The 22,921-nt window shown below is 36.1% G+C and overlaps 1 protein-coding gene across 5 annotated transcripts in view; it reads right to left on the bottom strand.

Annotated features, from left to right (window-relative positions):
* Positions 1 to 3,509: 3,509 nt before the first annotated feature.
* The window catches only part of SANBR (SANT and BTB domain regulator of CSR), a 90,643-nt gene continuing 71,231 nt past the window's right edge, over positions 3,510 to 22,921 (bottom strand). For all 5 annotated transcript variants that reach the window (XM_077134312.1, XM_077134315.1, XM_077134313.1 and 2 more), the window contains 6 exons: positions 19,746 to 19,837; positions 18,747 to 18,775; positions 18,592 to 18,665; positions 16,649 to 16,737; positions 6,401 to 6,492; positions 3,510 to 5,322 (listed from right to left, as the gene is read on the bottom strand). In XM_077134312.1, the coding sequence (XP_076990427.1) occupies positions 5,286 to 5,322; positions 6,401 to 6,492; positions 16,649 to 16,737; positions 18,592 to 18,665; positions 18,747 to 18,775; positions 19,746 to 19,837 (413 nt within the window). In that variant the 3' untranslated portion in view covers positions 3,510 to 5,285. The remainder of the gene's footprint in view (positions 5,323 to 6,400; positions 6,493 to 16,648; positions 16,738 to 18,591; positions 18,666 to 18,746; positions 18,776 to 19,745; positions 19,838 to 22,921) is intronic.

The raw sequence follows: 22,921 nt of genomic DNA, 5'->3' as shown, positions 1-22,921 counted from the left end.
GTACCCTGGAGGTTATTCTTATCATTATACAGATATCCCTTTTTAGTATATAGTGTACAGGAGTGGCTAGAGGAAAGTACCTAAAACTGTAGAACTGTGTTCCAGTAGCCATATTTCTTGAAGATGGTTGTATAAAGATATAACTTTTACAATGTGATTGTGAAAACTTTTTGTCTGATCCTTTTATCTAGGGTATGGACAGATGAGTAAAAAGTATGGATAAAAAATAAATAGTAGGGAGGACAAAGGTTAAAATAAATTGGGTAAATGGAAATACTTGTGGTCAATGAGAGGAAGGGATATGGAGTATGGTACGTATGAGTTTTTTTTTTTTTTTCTTTCTTTTTCAGGAGTAATGCAAATGTTCAAAAAATGATCATGATAATGAATACATAACTATGTGATGATATTGTGAGCCACTGATTGTACATCTGTAAGGAATGTTTGTATGCTAAGTTTTATCAATAAAATTTTTTTTTTTTTAAAAAGCAAACCAAATATAAGAGACTATGGGACACTCTTTTAGTTTCCTAGGCTGTTTAAAGTAAATACCATGAAATGTGTCAGGTTTAAACAATAAACAATGGGAGTTTATTTGCTTATGGTTTTGAGGTGAAGAAAATGTCGAAATCAAGGCATAATCTAGGTGATGCTTTCTTCCTAAAGACTAGCTGCTGGCAATGCTCAGCTCTTCTGCCACATGGCAAGGCACATGGTGGTATCTGCTTGTCTCTTCCTTCTCTTCTGGGTTTTGTTGCTTTCTACCTCTTGCCTCCATGGCCCTCTCTCTCTTTCTCTCTCTCTTGATCCCATTTTAAAAGGACTCAAGTCCTTCATAAGGATTAAAGATTGGTCTTTAGAAGGATTAAGACACACCCTGGGCATGTCTTAACTGAAGTAACCCCATCAAAATGTCCTACTTACTATAGACATACACCAATGGGAATGCACTAATTTAAAGAACATAATTTACTGGGGTACATACAGTTCCAAATCACCACAGAAACCATCAAGCATATGAATATTTGCATTATGGAAGACAATAGGAAAAGAAAGAGAGGAAGGGGCAGCAGGAAAAAAGAAAAAAAGAGGGAAAGGGAGGTCTGAGAGACAGGGAGGGGTCCGGCTAGGACTTTGAAAAGCAGAGTTACAAAGGTTGGATTTTATTCTAGATTTGATGAGGTACTATTGGAGTGTTAAGCAAGGGAGTGGTGTGATCTGATTCACTGTGGTTGCTTTATGGATGCATTGTACGGAGGGTGGAATGGAAGCTAGGAAATCACTTAGGAGGTGTTTGTAGCACTTCAGATAAAAGATGTTAATGGCTAGGGATAACAGAGATGGAGAAGTGGATTGATTTGGGGTATGTATAGGATCTGCTGATGACTTGGATGTGGGGAGTGATGAAAAGAAGAATAAAGAATAACTCCTACATATTTGGCTTGTGAGGCTGGATGGGCAGTAGTGCCATTACTGACCTGGGGAAAAGTAAGCCTGAATGAGCAGGGAGTTTGTGGAATGGAAGAGGAGATATATCACTGGTTCTGTTTTGATTATGTTAAAGATACCTACTAGTTTTCCAAGAACAAATGTCAAGTAGGCAGTTGGACAAACAAATCTGATACTGTAAGAAGTGAGCTGGGTTGGAAATAAAGATTTCAGGTATCATTAGGGTAGATAATTGTTTGAAGCCATGGGACTGGATGAGTTCACCTGGGGAGAAATAAAGAGGAGGCCCAAGAGAGAGACCTGGCATCTGTGAAAGTCAAGGATAGAAGGAATCTGACGGGATAAACTTGAGATTGACAAGTTGTCTCAATATGGCGGGAGGCACTTTAAGAGTGTGTTTAAGGAAATCCAAGAGAAAACTTCAAGATGTTGGAATGTGTGGTTTACCCTCTCTGAACTTTCTTCATCTATAAAATGAGGATAATATTTGATTTTTAGGGTTTATTAGACAAGGCATATAAGAGCACTAGCATCATGTTCAGCACATACAAAGCATTCTACAAATAGCAATTACTTGGACCAGCATCACCTCTAGTTTGATAAGAACTGGCCTTGTCACAGACAAATTGTAAGAGCCAAATTACCTACACTTTCTCAAGGAAAGATGTTTTGGAAAGAGAGGTGCTATAAGATCTTCACTCTCTCTCCTTCACTAAGCGCTGGGGGAAAGACATCGGCTACCATCACAGGAAGCCTCTTGGCAGACAGCATAAGCTACCACTGTGTATCAGGAAATAGTTTTCTCTACCTAGATTTTCCTATAAATGTTTACTCGGCTTAAATATGTAAGACATTTACTACGATTTAAAAAAAAATCATGATGCCGTGTAAGGTGCCTCTTTTCTTTCTGGAACTAAACACAGGGATGCATGTGCACACACAATCTCTCTTAAGAACTCAAGTTTGGGACGAGGGATATCAAACTCTCATCTTAAAGGCCACGTTCCAAATACTAATAACAGTGCAAAAATAATACTTATTTACTTTCAACTAAGGAATAAATTAAGCTTTAAGGCAACAGAAGCATTTATTTGGGGTCTTAGAATTGCCAATTCACGGAGCAGATTCAGGTAGCAGCCCAAATTGTGTCCCATCTTGGCTTTTCCAGGCAAGGGTTTTTAAGGAAAAGAAGACTATAGAAGTTGTGGTTGGTGGTATGTGGGGTACACTAATTGTCCTTGGGGTTTTGAGGAACACTGCTGCTTGAGTCTTTGCCTACCTTGGCAGTCTGTGATACCCGGCTGAGACCTGCATACAAGTAATCTCCAGGATGATCTTCCGATTCCATTTTAAATCACCTAGCCATAGTAACTCTATTTAATTTCTTTTAACATTATTGAGAACTTACTATAAACTAGAAAAGTACTTCGTGAATTGCTCTAGATGTTAACTAACCCTATAGGTTGGGAATAACATTACTTATACATTATTTTCCTAGGAGACTGGCTTTAGATGAGAGTGGAATAATTAGCTTATCAAAACTGAACCGATTAGGAATTCCAATGCCTTTTTTTCTGGGAAGTGGGAAAAGTAGGAAATCATAATAGTTGCTCAATGAGTAGCTGAAAGCTGGCTGAGGAATTAATCCTAAGTATTGGAGTTGAAAGGTACCTTTCTGTTTTTATTATGAAAATTTGTCTTTAACAGTCTAGCATGATAAGAGTTTCAGCCTGAAGTTGCAAAGTAATTAGCACACCCCACAATGCCTGGCTGACCATTCTGAAGAAGCAAAACAAACAAAATGATACAATTATGTGGAATCATCTTCAGTGGGATTCCACTTGTGTGGTATTAATCTTTCCTGAGGTATTTTATCCCTGAAATGTTTTGATGCATCATTACCAGGATAACATCATCTAAAACAATCTTAAAACAAAAAAAGCTGACCTTGTAACAGTACTAATTTTCCATGAAAAACCCTAAATCTAGACCCATACAGATTTTCTCTGAGAAGATAAAATAACACAGATTAAGGGACATGTCAAACAATTTTTGTCATTAATATTTATTTCAGTCAAGAGAGACGTGAATTCAGAATTAATGTAAGGTAAAACCCCAAAGTATTTGGCAAAAGAAATGCTATTAATAATTTCATTAAAATATTCATAGTACCTGTACTATGTATTACAGGCAGACATTAACAAAATAAAAAGCACATTCTGAGGAGAACCAAATTCTGCTTTGTAAAAATCAATTTAGTGGCACAGTACCCATAGGGGAGAAGAATATGCTTTTTTAACATTAGTTAAAAATCAAAAGAACATATATTTTTCCTCTAGTAGTGATCATCACAGCACTGTAAACATGTCCAAACCCAAATCTTTTTATCTGAGAATATGGTAAACAACAACGAGATTCTGGTATTTGACATGTACTTTCATACAATGTACTACCAAAATATTTTCTTTTGAAAATAAAAAAAGTTAAAATTCATTTCAAAAGATTAAACAATTGAAAAATATAAACTGGAACAAATTTTCCAAACAGAAGTTCAAAGACCTTGAAAAAGCCACACATATGACATCAAATAACACCTAGCTTCATCTATTAACTAAAATACTTACTTAAAATAGTGATTTCTGTATGTGCCATCTGAGTGTAACATTTCAACATTTCAATAGAAATTGTTGTTCTGTCAGCCATTATCAAAATCTTTTCTCTAAATAATTTCAACAGTTTCAATTATAAGGCAAATGAAGACTAAAAAATTAAAAAAAAAGTGCATCTTAGAGTTTTTTAGAGAGCTATACAATAAGTAATTTCCAAACACATAATTTATTATATGTTTATGGTTTGGAATAAAATTTCCCTGAGCACTCTTCTGTCTGGTTAGAAAAACTAAAACATGATCTACAGAGTAAAATTTGTGATTTTTTTTTGAGCATATGCAACTTTTTCCTCACCAAGTGTACTTGGGAAACTCTCCTCTATACCTCTAAAGTAAATAGCAATCATAAATGCTTTAAGGGGGTTATTTGAATGGCTATAGAAATACAGTTGGGTTTTAGAGGCCTGAGAACTGTATAGTACATGTTATATAACTGAAATGACTTACTATCCTCGAACTATTAATGATTATTTTAACAAATTCAGAATGACAACAGCTTCACAGAGGAAAGAGGTAATAATCTGTAATTCCAGCTCAGATAACTAATAGACAAGCACTAAAGAGTGAAAAAAAGAGTGTTGGATTAACATTGTGCTTTCCATGGAATAATGCTGAAAGAAATGAACTCTTCTGCCTCATATTGGAAATACCTTACCTTCAAACTTTATATAATGCAGTTTTGAAATGTCATTCCTTATCATTCATGCAAATTTCATCATCCAAATAGTAATTCTTAATGTTATCTCAAGATTTACAGCCCAAAGGACATACTACAATCAGTGCTACAAATGGTTATGCTACCAGCTGTGTTCCAATATTTTAGTATTTAAAAAAATCTTAACTAATTGAAAGTTTAGGCATCTTCTCTTTCAAATAAATAAATAAAGCAGTCTTAAATTAGGAATTTTAAGTAAGCAAATTTATAAATAATTGTTTTCTACGTAGGCCAGCATCAGACTAAAAAAAAATTAGATTTAAGAAGTTTCCTATTTACAATCAGATTTTCATATGCTCTAACTATATATTTCTCTTAGTATTATCATTTATGTGGCTTGCAAGAATAATAACTTAAAACTTTGGACGTCATTGGTCTTAAGATCTTCAAGAAGTGAGCAATTTCGGATGTCCAGGAGTATGCCTCTGTCTTTTTAGTTCTACGTAAGGTGCTTTATGCAGGACGCCCTTGACCAAAACGACTTTTAGACCTAGATTTTTTAAACAGAAAAGAAGGTCAGAGCTGCTTCTAAGAGAACAGGAAGCTGCTGTTGATTTAGATTATGCTGCCTGATAGCATAGAGGTTTAATGAAATTTCATGTAGTTCCACAATCCATTTTCTAAAACCCCTAGAGTGGGATATATTTTAGAATTCAGATATTCTTAGATTTTTGAAAGATAATATGGTAGGCATAAGGTATTATATATCAAACATTATTATTTACATTATTTCCTCAGAGAAAGGAACATTAATATTAAATAAGATAAATAAAAACTATAAATAGTATTACAGTAGCTTAGTTCAGGTTTGAATTATCACAAATGCATGAAAGAGACGTGGCTTTCTGAGCTTTCTCAGACTTCAAATTTGTAGATAAAGCATTTAGATCTGTAGTATTAAGTTCAAATCTCAATAACTGTAATCTCTAAAAGAAAATGTAAAATGACACAGGATCCACAAGTTACATTTTTTTTTTTTTGACATGGGCAGGCTCCGGGAATCGAGTCAGGGTCTTCAGCTTGGCAATTTTTGCCACTGAGCCACTGTGGCACCACCCCACAAGTTACATTTTATTAAGAGAAATAAAATAATAATAGAAATAATGGCAAAGACTTCAGTGATTTCTATAACTTTCAAAATTTTACATAATGCTTAATCTACAAATAGTACAAAAATTCTGCTGAAGTTTTCACAGGACAGTAGCTTACAATTTTATCAGCAGTTGGCTCAGAGGAGAGCTAACTCAATAAACAGAAAATTCTAAATAAGAACTATCCTTTCATTTAAATTTTGTGTGCATAACCTTTTTGGTTAAACTCAGGTAAGCATACATTTTTGTTTTTAATTTACGAATGGGTCTTCTAAAAAAATTCTTTAGACAGAATCTTATCAAAGTTTAAGACAATCAATCAATGAGGTGGTTAATATTTTGATTAGCTAATCCTTGAAACATAAAACCAAGCTCAAATTACGTGCTTCTACGTTCAAATGATTCATGTTAAAAAAAAAAATAAAATAAAATCATTTCAAAGCCAGAGGCACCCTGAATTAGTTCATGTTGATTTACCTTGTATTTTTCTCTGTGCTGCTTTGCCGAGCATTGACTGGCACTGAGGCCTTGATTTGCGCTTCAAGTCTGGAATAAATACCCCCAGCAAACTGCAGAGTAAAGGAGCAAAACCATTAAGTTATTACCTTTACGGAATCAATAGAAGCTCTGCTTTACTGGAATTGAATTACTTTTTAAGCTAAGAAGTGGTTTTATTTTGACTTCTATTATCCAGATTAATTGAAGTAAAATTTACATATAGTAAAACAACTCCTTTTAGTGTATGGTTTTGAGTTTTGAAAAATGCACACAGCTATGTAGCTATTGCCACAATGAAAACAGAACAGTGCCATCGCCTCAAACAAATCCCCCTGTGTGCCTTTTAAGTCAGCACATCCCCTACTACCAATCCCTGGCAACTACTGATCTGTTTTTTTGTTCCTATAGTTTTGAATTTTCCAGAACATATTAATGGAATCATATAGTCTGTGGTGTTTTGGGTCTAGCTTCTATGAAAGAAGTGAATTAGTATAAGGCATTGGGGAGTCACCCATGTTGTTGCACGTACCAGTACTTTTTTTTCCTTTTTATATGTATCACAGCTTGTTTAACCATTTACCAGGTAAAAGGCTTTTGGGTTACTTGATTTTTTTTTTCTAACTCTGATAGTTTTATTAGAGAAAAAGATGGGCAGGGTGTAGGATAATGAATACAGTGGCCCCAGATGAGGTAATTAGAGGTGATTTGATTATCGAGCATGCACAGATTGTTTAGTCACAGAACATATGGAAGAAAATGGCGGAATGAGGTAGGTGACTTGCAGGTTAAAGACTAAGCTACTGTGCAAGTCAGGTGGGCCCATTTTGGTTAGATCTAGTCTTTGTTATCAAGATAACTTTGCACTTGGGGTGGGTCAGTTCCAGGCTGACCCAAGACCCTTCGTTAATAAACATTAGGGGCTGTCTTTAGTGATTACAAGACTCCAAAGTTGAAAAACTGGATAACTGAGTACAAATGAAGGTTAGTCCCAAGGTTTTTACGATTCCAGGGACAGAAGATAAGAGCTATACAATCATTATCAGAGATCAAGGCAGCTAGACTACAATTTACAGATTTCAGGTATTTCCCTCTGTCCACTCCAATATACTAGAGAGCAGAAAGGGATATCTATATAATGATCCAGTAATCAAAATCATCCCTTAAATCCTGATTTCTTGGTTACAGTTCCTTCCTCTCATTTGATAATTATCTCTCAATCTTGAGAGATATGGAGCGATGACTCTTCTAACTGCTTCAAGGCTAAAAAGAGGCATTGTCGTTAGGGGGCAAAGTAATGAAACAATGGAAACTGGTTGTTGTTATTGAGGAGTCCAGTATTTCTGGGTCTCGGAGCTTCTATTATATTGGAACAATCTGAAGATTTTAAGTCTCTGAAAAACAAACTTAATAAGTAAAATTTTATAGAGCCCAGGATATCTTTCAGGGTTTCCAGGAATACTGTTGTTTGGGGTTTGCCATTTTGTGGCAGTTTGCAATATCTGGCTGAAAGTTGCATAAGAGTAACCTCCAGAATGACCTCTCGATTCTATTTGAAATCTCCGAGCCATTAAACTTTATTTCATTTCCCCCTATTAGTCAGCTAATCCATGATGCCAGGACCAGGTTCATCTTTAGGACTTATGTCAAATGATGCCAGGGTCAGTTATGTTCCACAATGTCAGGACCAAGTTTATACCACTGGAAATTATGTCCCATATGGGGGGAAGGTCAAAGTTTGGTTTACAGAGAGTCCACATTTGAGTAACAGCAGAGATTTCCTGGAGATGACTCTTAGGCACTAATTATAAGTAGGTTCAGTCTGCTATTGTTTTTTTATTTATTAAACATACCAAAATACAAACACAAACATTCTTACCATATAATCATTTCATTCGTGATATATAATCAATAACTCACAATATCATCACATAGTTATATATTCATCATCATGATCATTTCTTAGAACATTTGCATCAATTCAGAAAAAGAAATAAAAATAACATAAAAAAATTCATACATACCATACCCCTTACCTCTCCCTTTTTGATCACTAGCATTTCAATCTACTAAATTTATTTTAACATTTGTTCCCCCATTATTTTTTTAATTTTTAATCCATATGTTTTACTCATCTGCCAAAAAGGTAGATAAAAGAAGCATCAGACAGAAGGTTTTCACAATCACACAATTATATTGCAAAAGCTATATCATTATCATCTTCAAGAAATACAGCTACTGGAGCACAGCTCTACATTTTCAGGCAGTTCCCTCCAGCCTCTTCATTACACCTTAACTAAAAAGGTGATATCTATTTAATTGCATAAGAATAACCTCCAGGATAACCTCTCAACTCTGTTTGGAATCTCTCAGCCATTGACACTTTATTTTGTCTCATTTACTCTTCCCCCTCTTGGTGGAGAAGGTTTTCTCAATCTCTTGATGCTGAATCCCAGCTCATTCTAGCATTTCTGTCCCATGTTGCCAGGAAGGTCCACACCCCTGGGAGTCATGTCCCACGTAGCGAGGTGGAGGGCAGTGAGTTTGCTTGTTGTGTTGGCTGAGAGAGAGGCCACATCTGAGCAACAAAAGAGGTTTTCTTGGGGGTGACTCTTAGGCCTAATTTTAAGTAGGCTTAGACTATTCTTTGAGGGGTTAAGTTTCATATGAGTATACCCCAAGATTGGGGGCTTAGACTATTGCTTTGGTTGTCCCCACTGCTTGTGAGAATATCAAGAATTCTCCACTTGGGGAAGGTGAATTTTCCCCCTTTCTCACCATTCCCCCAAGGAGACTTTGCAAATACTCTTTTATTCACTGTTCAAATCACTCTGGCATTTATTGGGGCATTACTCTGGACAAACCTACAAAATCTCATGCTCTACTCAAGGTTCCATGTACTATGGAACATTTTTTTTTTTTGCTTTAGTCTCACACATAAGTTAAAGTTTTAAAATATGAATTATCTATTTTCAACACCCTGCATATTGACATTCCTTTGTTCTTCCTCATGCAAAAACATTTTCAAATTTGTACATTTAGTTACATTATTATACACTCTATGCATTCCTAGATTATACCATCTCAGTCTTTATCATGTATCTTTCTTTCTGATTTCATTTGTGCTCCCAGGCCTCCTCCCTCTATCATTCTCACATTCAGCTTCATTCAGTGTTCTAACATTATTGTATTACAGTTAGGTAGTATTACAATCAGTCCTGTTGTATAATCTGTATCCCTTCAGCTCCTATTACCAAATATCTACCTTATTTCTATCTCCTGATGGTGTCAGTTACCAACTGAAGTTTTCCAAGTTCATTCGTTAATGTCAGTTCACATCACTGAGACCACACAGTACTTCCCTCTGCTATTATAGAAATAAGTTTTATAAGGGCAAGCCCTTTGGCTTATTAAATTGGGAGCCTCTCTTGTTTAAGAAAATGTTAGGAATTCCCCAGGTGAAGTTTAATAGTGCTATTTTCTCAGTTCCTCAAGGGACTTTGCAAATACTTTTTCACCTTGTACGCAAAATGCTCTGAAATGCATCATGGTATAACATTAACTTGTATAGAATATTAAGATTTTATTCCTTATTCTAGGTTCTATACCAAATAAAGATGAATTAGGGTATTTAAATTAACTGACCAGACAGATTAGATAGTGCTACAGAAAATTTAAATTTTGGACAAAGACAACATTTTTCTTCTTGTCTCACACAAAAGTCAAAGCTTTACATTTTAGTTATATTTAGCTTTTGGTGATTATGAATAAAGCCACTATAAATGGATGTGCACTGGTTTGCATATGATGACCATATGCTTAACTTTTAAGAAATTGTCAAACTGTTTTCTAAAGTGACCATTCTGCATGTCTACTTGCTATGTATGAGGGTTCTTGAGTCACATCTTCTATACTTGGTATTGTCACTTTTTCTGTTTTTAAATCTTAGCCATTTTAGCTGGTATATGGTGGTATGTCATTATGGTTTTGATTTACATATCCCTAATTACTACTGATGTTACATCTTTTCATGTGCTTATTTGTCATCTGCCAATCTTTAAGAAGTGTCTGATCAATCTCTTGCCCCACTTTTTTTTTTTAAAAAAGTTAAAATTTGTTTATTCAACAACAGAACTAGGTCCTGTACTTCTCTGAATTTAGTTGCCTTGCACAATATTATTAGTAGTCCTCTATCCCTAATCAGTTTTACCATGCACAAAATCCAAAATCTTTGGGTGGCACTTCTCATTTCTCTGGAAATCTTTTGAACTGCTTCCAGTTGCAATAAGGCAAGGTTTATATCTGCTCATACTCACTCGATTGGAGGTACAAGCATCCCTCAATTCTTGTTTAAATTTGCAAACATGTAATACACAAATATAGAACCTTAATGCTAATATACACAAAAAAGTATAATCATTGTATGCTTCAATAGCCTAAATTTCATTAAAAATTTTCTATTATCTCTCCACAAAGAGTTATAAAAACTTCCAAAGTATAAATTATCACATATCTTGGTTTACAAATAAGAATAAAATGTTAAATTCTACAGATTAGAATTTCTGAATGACACTGATAGGCATTTACTGGAAGGAACTAGAACACTGAAACGTAAATATTTTCTAATTCAACCCTAATTAAGGTTTTGAAAAGCTATACAGTAGTTGACAGGCACAGTCCACTCAATAACTTGATGTCACCAGCAAAGATACGATTTATCTGGTGGACAGAAAGTTGTATACCAGACACGCTGGACCCTTCCATGCAACTGATGGCAGTGGTCATCTCCTATTTTTTTGTCCTATGTTTAAAAAAAATTAAATATACCCATGGTAAAAATTGCAAATAGTACAGGAAGGTCCAAAACAACAAGTAAATGTCCTTTTCTCCATTAACCAGCAAATCTGATGTCTTCAAAATGATTAAAACAACCATACAATAATCAGCGAACTGAAGTCAATCTTGGAGTCTCTTTATCTGTAAATAATTCTGAGGTCTTTGGAACTGTGTTGATTATTTCATATAACACCTCTATTGGAGAACAAAGCCATGCAATATTTAATCTCCTTCATTTTTTAAAAAAACAGCAAAGCAACATGCACATACTGCCCAGAGACAGCCAACTCCAGACTCCATGGATCCTTAGGGAGGGTCTCTGGTATTATACTTGAAATTTTAATAATAAATTTACTAACAACACATTTTCCCAAGTAAGAATAATTTCTCTCAATCAAAATGAGATCACCTGGTCCTTACAATATGGAAAAGTTAAACTCTTGTCAGGATTCAGGTCATCTGAATTACTTACAAGAAAATACTTTTTTAAAAACATTGTACAAAAAGGCCTTAGCCATTGTTTCCCAAGCATAAAGTTAAAAACAGGTTCAGCCTGTTCTTAAAAACAAAAAGAAGGCAAGACAACAAGGTATAAGGATGGAGAAGGAAAATTCCTTCAGAGAAACACCTATTCCAGCGATGAGAAGCTACATGTTTTTTCTGCCAAAATACATGTGTTTTCTGGGTGAGGAGACGTTTACAGAGAAATGGGCTGTTGGAGGCCAGCTGTGTCCTTCAATGCCTCAGATGCTCCATGCCTGTTGCAGAGCATGAGGCCAGCTGTAAAGAGAGGAGGTGGAATTCTCAAAGAGATGAACCAGAACTGTTTCTGCTTCCTCTTGTAGGGCCAACAGGTCTTGGCTTGCCAACTGAAGTCCTTACCACAAGAGAATTTAGCACATCCTTCTCTTAGGAGGAGGCTGAAGGCAGCTTCTTTATCAATAGTTCTGTGCTCTTCTGAAACTTTCAATTTCCTTCAGAATCTGATGTCTCCGCAGACCTTGAAGAGGGAAGGTAGTGCCTGTGGGGTACTAGGTGTTGCGCTCTAGGTATGCCTCTTGGGGGATTGGGATATATGGCTCCAGAGGTGTGGAGGGATCCCAGTGCCTGGCCCCAAACCAGGTATCCCCCATTCCAAACTCCACCCGGCTCGCTCTCATACTTCAGGGCAAAGAGAAGTCTGGGGGAGGCCCAAAGAGTGCCCCAGCCATGTGATCAGGGGGATGTGGCACTCAGGGGAAGTCAGTGTTGAGCCCTGGTTCCAGCCACCAGCCTTCCCCGATTTTGAATTGGATATTGTTTTAGTGTGTTAAAGCTGCTGGAATGCAATATACCAGAAATGGAATGACTTTTACAAAGGGGAATTTCTTAAGTTGCAAGTTTACAGTTGTAAAGGCTATGAAAATGTCTAAACTAAGGCATCCAGGGAAAGATACTTTAATTCAAGAAAGGCCAGTGGGTCCAGAACACCTCTGTCAGCTGGAAAAGCACATGGTGACATCTGCTAGTTTTCTCTCCTGGGTTCTCATTTCATAAGGATTCCCCAGGGGTCATCTCCCACATCTCCAAAGATGTCTGGATGTGTGGCTCTCTTGGCTCTGTTGGTCCTGAAGCTTTTTCCAAAATGGTTCCCTCTTGAATGGCTCCAGTAAGCAACCCCATCTTGAATGGGTGGAGATACATCTTCATGGAAACCATATAATTAAAAGTTACCACCCACAACTGTGTGGGTCACATCTCCATGGAAACAATAAAAAAGATCCTGCCCAGCATTATTTAATGAGGATTAAAGAACTTGGCTTTTCTGGGGTACACAACAGATGCAAATTGGCACATTCCACCTGTTGGACCCCAAAGAGATATGTATTTTCCAAATGCAAAATACATTTATTTCATCATAATATCACAAAGCCTTAAACCATTTCAGTAACAATATAAATATAATACAAAGTCAGAAACAGTATAGTCTCATCAGCTACAGGCATGGTCTGTCCTAAGGCAAAATTCTCCTCTGGCTTTGGACCTGTAAAACTCAGAATAAGTTATCTGCTGCCAACATACAAAGGAGGGGCAGTGATAGGAGACATATTCCTATTTCCATAGGGAGATACTGGAAGGAACACAGGGATCACCCAACCCAAACAGCTCTGAAAACCAGCAGGGCAAACTCTATTGGATTTCAAGGTCTGACAGTCATTTATCCTTGGGGCTTTAGAAAGTGGCAGACCCATGCTTTCCTAGGGCCTATGCAGTGGCCTGGCTTCAAATGCTGGGATGAGATTTGCAACTTTGAAGCACACTGGGTAGACCACCATTTTCTCAGCTCCACCCTCTTCAAGCACTGGGGCAATATCTGGACTCTGTCATCTCCAGGGTACAGGCACAACCCTTCCAGAACAATGGGTTGGCAGCTAGGCTCTCCCCAATCCCCGAGGAATGTACTCCACCTTGTTCAAGGCCTGAGGTGGTAGAACTCTTTCAGAACAATGAAGTGGAAGGCCTGCCCTTTGCCTCTGGGACAAAGTCACCCTCTCCAAGTGTATAGGTGGGTATGATCCTCTGTTGGGGACAATTAAAGTAGCATGTATAAATTCTACCCTCAGCGATGCTGGAAACATGCAACATGGCCACCAGGGCTGAAACAAAGAACAGCCTAAACTATAATCAGCCTTCTTCACGGAAGTAATAGTAGTTCGTGCCTAAAGTTCGCGCCAAAAGTACTAACCGTACATCTGCCCTCTGCCCTAGCAACAGCAGCCACCAATCCCAGATCACCACCGTCCCTACTAGCCACCTCCTCTCCTTCTAAAGTATATATACCCAGCCTCCTCAATAAACTTTTGCAGCTTGATCAGAATATTTGTCTTGCTGTCGTTCTTCGCGTCTCTTTGTCCCATGCCATTCTTCCCGCACAGGAGTTCAAGCTTCGGTTGATCGTCCCGCGGGCTGGGACAATCCTCCTGGCTGGAGGTTTCCTGGCTTCAAATCTTTGCTTCCATTGTTCTGTTTTTGAAGTTATTTTTCTTCCAATTTGTCCCTTTTAGCCCAGACTGTCAGTGGTTCCAATTATACAGATCTCACAACACTTGTTGGTTTTCTATGAAATACACTGGGATCACAACCATCAGACAATTGGACTTTCCTGGATAACTCCATCTCCAATTCTGGCTTTTTCTGTAATGGCTGACTGATTCCATGTTTGGTTAAATCTTCATATGGGGTACTAGCCTCTAGGGTCTCCCTTTCTGGAAGCCCAGAATTTTCCAGGCCATCAATTTCTGGTTTCTTTGTAGCCAAAAGTTCAGGTCTCAACTTCTCTCTTTCCTTTTGCATTTTACTATAAGCTGCAAGGAACAGTAAGACTGTGTTTTCCACATTTAGTATGGCAATTTCTTCTGCTAAATATCCAAGCTCATTACTCTGAAATTCTGCCTTCCATACACAAAGAACACATTCCTTCCAGTTTGCAATAGCACATTCATCATTTTCGCCTAACGCCTTATCAAAACTATCCTTAGAGTCCACATTTCTATGAACGGTCTCTTCAAAGCATTCTAGGCCTTCTCTATCAAACTCCTCACAACTCTAACAGATTCTTCCCCTATCCATTTAAAAAGCTGTTCCAACATGTTTGGTATTTGCAAACCACAGCAGCACCCTACTTCTCTGGTACCAAAATCTGTTTAAGCTTGCTAAACCTGTCAAAATGCAATATATCAGAAAAAGAATGGCTTTTACAAAGGGGGAGTTTACTAAGTTGCAAGTTTACATTTCTAAGGCTGTGCAACTGTCCAAACTAAGGCATCCAGGGAAAGATACCTTTATTCAAGAAAGGCCAATGGGTCTAAAACACCTGTTAGCTGAAAAGGCACATGACAATGTCTGCTAGTTTTCTCTCCTGGCGTCTCACTTCATAAGGACCCTTTGGGGTGATCTCCTGCATCTCCAAAGATCTCTGGTTGTGTGGCTCTCTTGGCTCTGATGGTTCTGAAGCTTTTTCCAAAATGGTCCCTCTTAAAGGGCTCCAGTAAGCAACCCCACTTTGAATGGGTGGAGACACATCTCCATGGAAACCATATAATCAAAAGTTACCACCCACAATCGGACAGGTCACATCTCCATAGAAAAACAGTAAAAAAGATCCCACCTAGCAATATTGAATGAGGATTAAAGAACTTCACTTTCCTGGGGTACACAACAGATTCAAACTGGCACAGGTGGTTTCTTTCATTGAGTTTTGTTTTTGTAATTTAAAATTTGTTTATTATGGTGACAAATATATTATTGAATTTTGAGAGTTTTTTTTGTATATTCTAGATAAAATCCTTGCTCAGATAGATATTTTTTCATAATTTATTGCTTGTCTCCATTCTCCAACAGTGTCTTTCAAAATCAAAACTTTTAAATTTTGATGAAGTTCAACTTTTTGTCAACTTTTTCTTTTATGTATCAGGCTTGTGGTGTCATATCTAAGAAATATTTGTCAAACCCAAGGTCACAAAATTTTTCTCTTATATTTTCTTTTAGACATTTTATAGGGAAATAAAATTTTAAATAAGAAAATTAGGGGCAAGAGTTATTACAAATACATAATATTAATACTAATGTTAATACATAATGTCAAGACTAATACATAATTCTAGTGAGAATACAGATTTACTAGTCGTAATTTTCAGCTAGACCAACTGATAAGGAGATAACAAGGAAGCACTACATGCAGAATTGATCAAAACCACCAACTTCCAGAAAGCCACTGTGTAGTTTGAAAGGATTTATGTACCCTAGAAAAGCCATGTTTTGATCCTGATCCAATCTTGTGGGAGCAAACTTTTCTTTTAATTCCTAATCAGTGATGTAGGTTGGAATCTTTTGAAACAAGAAGCCTGGAGAGAAAGCTAGTAGACGTCGCCATGTTCGTCACATGCCATTCCAGTTGAGAGAGAAACCCTAAACTTCATTGGCCTTTCTTGAGTGAAGGTAACCTCTTTTTGGCACCTTAATTTGGATGTTTTCATGGCTTCAAAACCATAAACCAGCAACTTACTAAATTCCCCTTTTTAAAAGCCATCCTGTTTCTGGTATATTGCATTCTGGCAGTTAGCAAACTAGAACAGCTACCCTCTGTACAGCCAGAATTTAGTCAATGCCCAATTAACCTCTTCCTGAGACATTATACTTTCAGGGATGTAAATGCATTATAAAGCTCTATACACCATGGATAATAAGAGGTAGCAGAAAATTTTTAAGTGAATAAGCTGGTTAAATTGCTACAGAACATTAAAATATCTAAATTACTGTTTTAAAACTCTGCTTAACACATCTTTATAATCTCTCATACTGAAAATAAAAGTAGGAAGGTATATCTAAACAAGAAATAGTAGTAACAATTCTTACTTCTTTTGCTTCTTTCGACTTGACTCGGTCCAGATCACCCAACCTCATTTTTATTAGGTGTCCTGTAATTTCAGACATCCGTCGCTGATCTGAAAGTAAAAAATAGCAAACATTATTTTTCTGGCAGATGATTATAACTTTTATTTGCTAAAGAAGACTATAATCAAGGGTTTATGATGATGTCTCTTTCTTTTTTTAACTTTTTAAATTGCATAATACAACATATATACAAAGCAAAGAAAGAAGAAAGCAATATTTTTCAAAGCACTCTTCAGAAGTTACAGGACAGATCCCAGAGTTTGTCATGGGCTACCATACCATCATCTCAGATTTTTCCTTCTAGCTGCTCCAGAATATGAGGCTAGAAGGAATAAATATTTTTTTATCATCCCAATTGACTTTTTTTTTTATTAATTAACAGAAAAAAAGAAATTAACCCAACATTTAGAAATCATACCATTCTACATATGCAATCAGTAATTCTTAACATCATCACATAAATGCATGATCATCATTTCTTAGTACATTTGCATCGGTTTAGAAGAGCTAGCAATACAACCGAAAAAGATATAGAATGTTAATATAGAGAAAAAAATAAAAGTAATAATAGTAAGAACAAAACAAAACAAAACAAAAACCTATAGCTCGGATGCAGCTTCATTCAGTGTTTTAACATGATTACTTTACAATTAGGTATTATTGTGCTGTCCATTTTTGAGTTTTTGTATCTAGTCCTGTTGCACAGTCTGTATCCCATCAGCTCCAATTACCCATTATCTTACCCTGTTTCTAACTCCTGCTGAACTCTGTTACCAATGACATATTCCAAGTTTATTCTCGAATGTCGATTCACATCATTGGGACCATACAGTATTTGTCTTTTAGTTTTTGGCTAGACTCACTCAGCATAATGTTCTCTAGGTCCATCCATGTTATTACATGCTTCATAATTTTATCCTGTCTTAAAGCTGCATAATATTCCATCGTATGTATATACCAATTGACTTTTTTTTGCGTTAAAATAACATATACAAAAAAGCAATAAATTTCAAAGCAAATCATGACAATTAGTTGTAGAACAGATTTCAGAGTTTGGTATGGGTTACAATTCTAGTTTTAGGTTTTTACTTCTAGCTGCTCTAAGATACTGGAGACTAAAAGAGATATCAATTTAATGATTCAGCAATCATATTCATTTGTTAAACCCTACTTTCTCTGTATAAGTTCACCATCATCTTTGATCTTTCTATCCCACTCTTTCAGGGCGTTTGAGCTATGACTATTCTAACTTTTTCATGTTGGAAGGCTCTGTTACTAACATGGGGTAGGGAGATGGAACTATATGATGTTGTGGAGAGGCTGGGCCCTCTACATTTCAGGACTTAGATAAGTCCAGGGTCCGGGGACCCATCTGGAGGTTTTAGGTTTCTTGCAAGTTACCCTACTGCATGGAACTTTTGTAGAATCTTATATATTTTACCTAGGTATTCTCTTATGATTGGCTAGAATGGTTTTGGTTGGGGTTTGGCAAGTTATGGTGGGTAGCAATGTATGATAATGTCTTTTGATATTATTTTATAGACATATACATCTATGTAGCTTTGAAAAATATGAGGCAGCAAGTGGCAAAATGACTTGTACATGGATAACTGCTATTTTTTTAGAATACGTAAAAGACTAAAACATATACAGTCATCTTTAGAGTGAAAGTCATGGGAAGAGGTCAGTCTGAGAGACTCTCAAAATCACAGATGCATAAATCAGTATCTTATCTACTGGATTGTCTAGTAATGAAAATCAGGTTGATTCCAAAGGGGAAGTGCAAATTTTGGACCCTGTTGCAGTTGGAACCTTTACATCCATTCAGCACATTTCATACAATGGAAGACATTCCTATCATTATTTATAATCAAATTGTATGTTACTCAAATAATGAAAGTTACCATCTTCTCTTTGTGCATCCTGGTTGAATCTCAAGGATCTTGTGGCATCCCACTTATTCTTCTGCATACTTACACTATTGAAAAAATCAAACAAAAATCATCATTTCTGCTACTTTAAGAGTAGACATATGACTGGATTACAAAGTGATACTCACATGAAAGGAGATGTATCTCTAGAAGATGACTAAAAAAAAGTAGACAACAGTAAGGCTCATCAGAATATATTTACTGATTATTATTATTGTTGATAAAAAGTTTACATTTATTGAACACTGGCTTTGTGCAAGACACTGTATTATACTAACAGAATTACATATATTATTTTACTTAAATGTTTTGACAACCACATTAGATATGATTACTATATCCATAACAAAACAGGTTTAGCAAGGTTAAGAAACTTTTCCAAAGAGATAAAGAGCTAGAATTTGAACCTAGCTCTGTCTAAACAGAGCCCCAGTTTGTACAATCTTTTAGAAGCCAACCATTCCATATACCTGTGGTATTTAACACAAAGATGAATGTACAACCTTCCCAATGTAATTGTGTGGATCTTGTCTTTCAGCCCCAGCCTTTCACACATTTTTGGAATCCATGGTTTCTCTTTTAGCAACTGCAGTTATTACTCTCCTCTTATGCCAATTTAGCTTTTTACCCCTTCCTTCAAATGGCATGGGGAAATAAGGATTATTTTAAAAGGACATAAAATATAAGTTATCTAAAAATTTTAAATATTAAGGCCTATTTATTTTTTCAAGCTTAACAGATTTATTGAGGGGAGAAAGCAGGTAGTAGAAGGCAGGTGGGAGCCAGTGAAACCTGCCAGTGAAAGGAAAAGAAAAAGGCTCCAGCTCCTTGTTCTGGGAGCTGGATTTTAAAAGGGAAGTTACGCTGGGTGCCCCCATCTGTTTTATATAAATAGTATATAAATAGTAGCATACTATGCCACTATACGTACTGTTTTGCAAGCTCTGTTTTCACCTGTCAATATATCTCAGCAATCTCTGATCTTATTCTGTAGGGAAACTTATTTTTACATTGCTAGCACTCCATTGTGGTATTCATTACTCTTCTTTTCTGGATTTTTTCTGGTTGTATTTGCTTGCTTACTTCTGATAAAAACTTCAGAATAGTAAAAGATAATTTACAGTTACCTTCTCCAATGCCTTTTCTTTCTTCTGAGCACAGGGTGAAGACAGCTGCTTCTTTGGCTGCTTAGTGAATTTCTTTGGCTTCTCCTTTTTCCCTGATAATGGAAGGTCAATGTTAGAAGCACAAGTTCCACAGAACTCACTCACTACTTCCAAACAATAAAACTATTGTGCTTTTTAAACACGATTATTTTTTAAAACTAACAAAATACCTCTGGATAAAAAGTAGATATATGGAGAGGCCAAACTATGATTGCTTTATGGGAGTTCATCTTAATTAATTTTCTTCTTTCTATTTGGTAAAAAACATTGGGGAAAAAATGACAGCAATGAATTAAAAGTCTCAGTGAAGTGAAATATAGGAAAACTATACGTATTAAAGAAGTATAAAGTTGGAAGATTCATACTTTCCGAGTTCAAACTTACTACAAAACTACAGTAATCAAAACAGTGTGAAAAAACAACACCATCACCACCAACAAAACAGTGTGGTACTAGCACAAGGTAAAAAAAAAAAAAAATAGACCAATGGAAGAAAAGTGAGAATTCAGAAATAAACCCTCACATCTATGGCCAACTAATTTTTGACAAGAGTGCCAAGTCCACTCAGTGGAGAAAGAATAGTCCTTTCAACAAATGGTGCTGCGAAAACTGGAAATCCACATGCAAAAGAATGAAATTGGACCCCTATTTCACACCATATACAAAAAGTAATTCAAATGGATCAGTGGCCTAAACATAAGCACTAAACCCATAAAACTCTTAAAAGAAAACTCAGGAGAAATTTTCAGGATACAGTATTAGGCAATGGATTCTTAGATACGGCTCCAAAAGCACAAGCAACAACAACAAACAAAATAACAAAAAACAAAACAACAACAAAAAATAACAAAAAAAAAAACAACAAAAAATAGATAAACTGGACTTCATCAAAATTTAAAACTTTTGGGCATCAAAGCACTTTGTCAATAAACTAAAAAGCCGACCTACAGAATGGGAGAAAATATTTGGAAATCATTTATCCAATACGGGTGTCATAGCCACAATATATCAAGAACTCCTACAACTCAACATTTAAAAAATTAAAAAGCCCAATTAAAAAAATAGGCTAAGAATTTAAATAGACATTTCTCCAAAGAAGATATACAAATTGGTCCATCAGCATATGAAAAGATGCTGTACATCATTAACCATTAGGGAAATGCAAATAAAAACCACAATGGGATACCACTTCATACCCACTATTATGGCTATTATCTTAAAAATGGAAAGAAAATAACAAGAATTGGTGAGGATTTGGTAAAATCGGAATCCTTGTGCACTGCTGGTGGGAATGTAAAGTGGTGCAGCCAATGTGGAAGACAGTGTGGCAGTTCCTCAAAAAACTTAAACACAGAATTGTGACCCAGTAATTTCACTCTTAGGCATATACATCAAAGAACTCAAAGCAGGAACTCAAAGAGATATGTGTACACCAATGTCCATAGCATTGTTATTCACAGTAGCCAAAAGATGGAAACAACTTAAATGTCCATTGACAGATTAAAGGATATTAAAATGTGGTATATCTATATAATGGAATATTACTCAGCTATAAAAAGGAGTAAAGTTCTGATACATACTACAACATTAAATTTTAAAACATTATGCTAAGTGAGATAAACCAAGTACAAAAGATTGTGATTCTGCTTATATGAAATATCTAGAATAAGCTAATTCATAGAGATAGGAAGTAGATAAGAGGTTATCAGGGACAGAGGGAAGTAGTGGAAAGGGGAGTTATTGCTTTAATGGGTAAAGAGTTTCTGTTTGGGGTTATGAAAAAGTTTCAGTAATGAAAGCGGTAATGATAGCACAAGATTGTAAAAGTAATTAATACCATTTGAAAATGGTTTAAAATAGCAAATTTTATGTTGTGTATATTGTTACCACAATATAAAACTACACACACACACACATATTTCTCTGATTCTAACTCAATAGTAGAGTCATCTTATTTCAATTTTTTAAATATAAAACATACTAATAATGCAAAAAAACAATTTGAGAATGGTGGGTGTCACATTTCATTCTTTTATCATGTGACCATTCTGTTTTTGCAGCACCAGTTTGTTGAATTTTTTGGGGGTAGGGGCAGTGCACGTGCCAGGAATTTAACCCGGGTCTCCCACTGGCAGGCAAGAATTCTACCACTGAACTACCCTACCCCTGTACTCTGCCCCATTAAAAACATTTTAAAAGCCTTTTTCTCAGGTAGGAGGTTTGGGGCTGTGGAGGTAATAATGGAGGTAGGATAGGAACGATACTGGAAAGAACTAGATTTGGAATAAATTGTTCTAGACTTGGGCATTCTTAAGTTAATATTCTGAAACTGTTCTGGCTGACAATTTAGTAGAGATGGAAAGGGGAGAAAAGTAGGAATGGAAAGAGGCATTATTCTAAAAACAGTATATGAAGGCAAGGACAATATACAGGATCACTGTTTTCTAAACATCAGTTGTTTGTATGCCACCATACAATTTTTGTTATATCACTTAAAAGGAAAATTTATATTATGACCGTAAGTGGAAAACCTGTGTAGCGTGTTACATAGAAGATAATACTGGAGCTACTGTAATAATAACAAAGCAATATTAGTAATCTGGATACATATAGTTAATTGCTGGGAAACCCTGAAACCCTAACTGTTAAATAGGAAGATAAATAAGTAATTACTAAAAGACATATTAGAGAAGGATGTCTGCTATTGGCAATACAAATAGGTTGGGCAATTCCTTCCAAGAAAACAACTATAAAAAAATACTATAAACTATCTGAAGATAATAGCAAATGGCCCAAGGCAGGCAGAAACTTGAGAATTACATTTGAAAGATGCATGAGGTAAGAACTGTGAATTTGTGGCTATCTTGCCTGAAAGTACTTCCCAATCTCCCCAGTTTAGGGAATAAATTTGCAGCACTGTGAGCTCCAAGAGAAGATAAAAGAGTTCAAAGCAGCAGAGAAATTTGAAATTTAAAAGGGAAATTTTGGAAGCAAGGAACCACAGAGGACCTGAGATCGAAAATCTGAGTAAAAACTTGCCCAAATCCCTAGGAGAGTATTAATCTATGCAAGTGCATGGGAAACCCCAAGAAGCCCAGTAAAAAGGCAGGCAGAAGGATATCTATCCTTGCAAGACA

Source organism: Tamandua tetradactyla, chromosome 17, assembly GCF_023851605.1.
Source record: "Tamandua tetradactyla isolate mTamTet1 chromosome 17, mTamTet1.pri, whole genome shotgun sequence".
Lineage (NCBI taxonomy): Eukaryota > Metazoa > Chordata > Mammalia > Pilosa > Myrmecophagidae > Tamandua > Tamandua tetradactyla.
The sequence above is the reverse complement of the archived record's forward strand: the minus strand, read 5'-3'. Positions and strand labels throughout refer to the sequence as shown.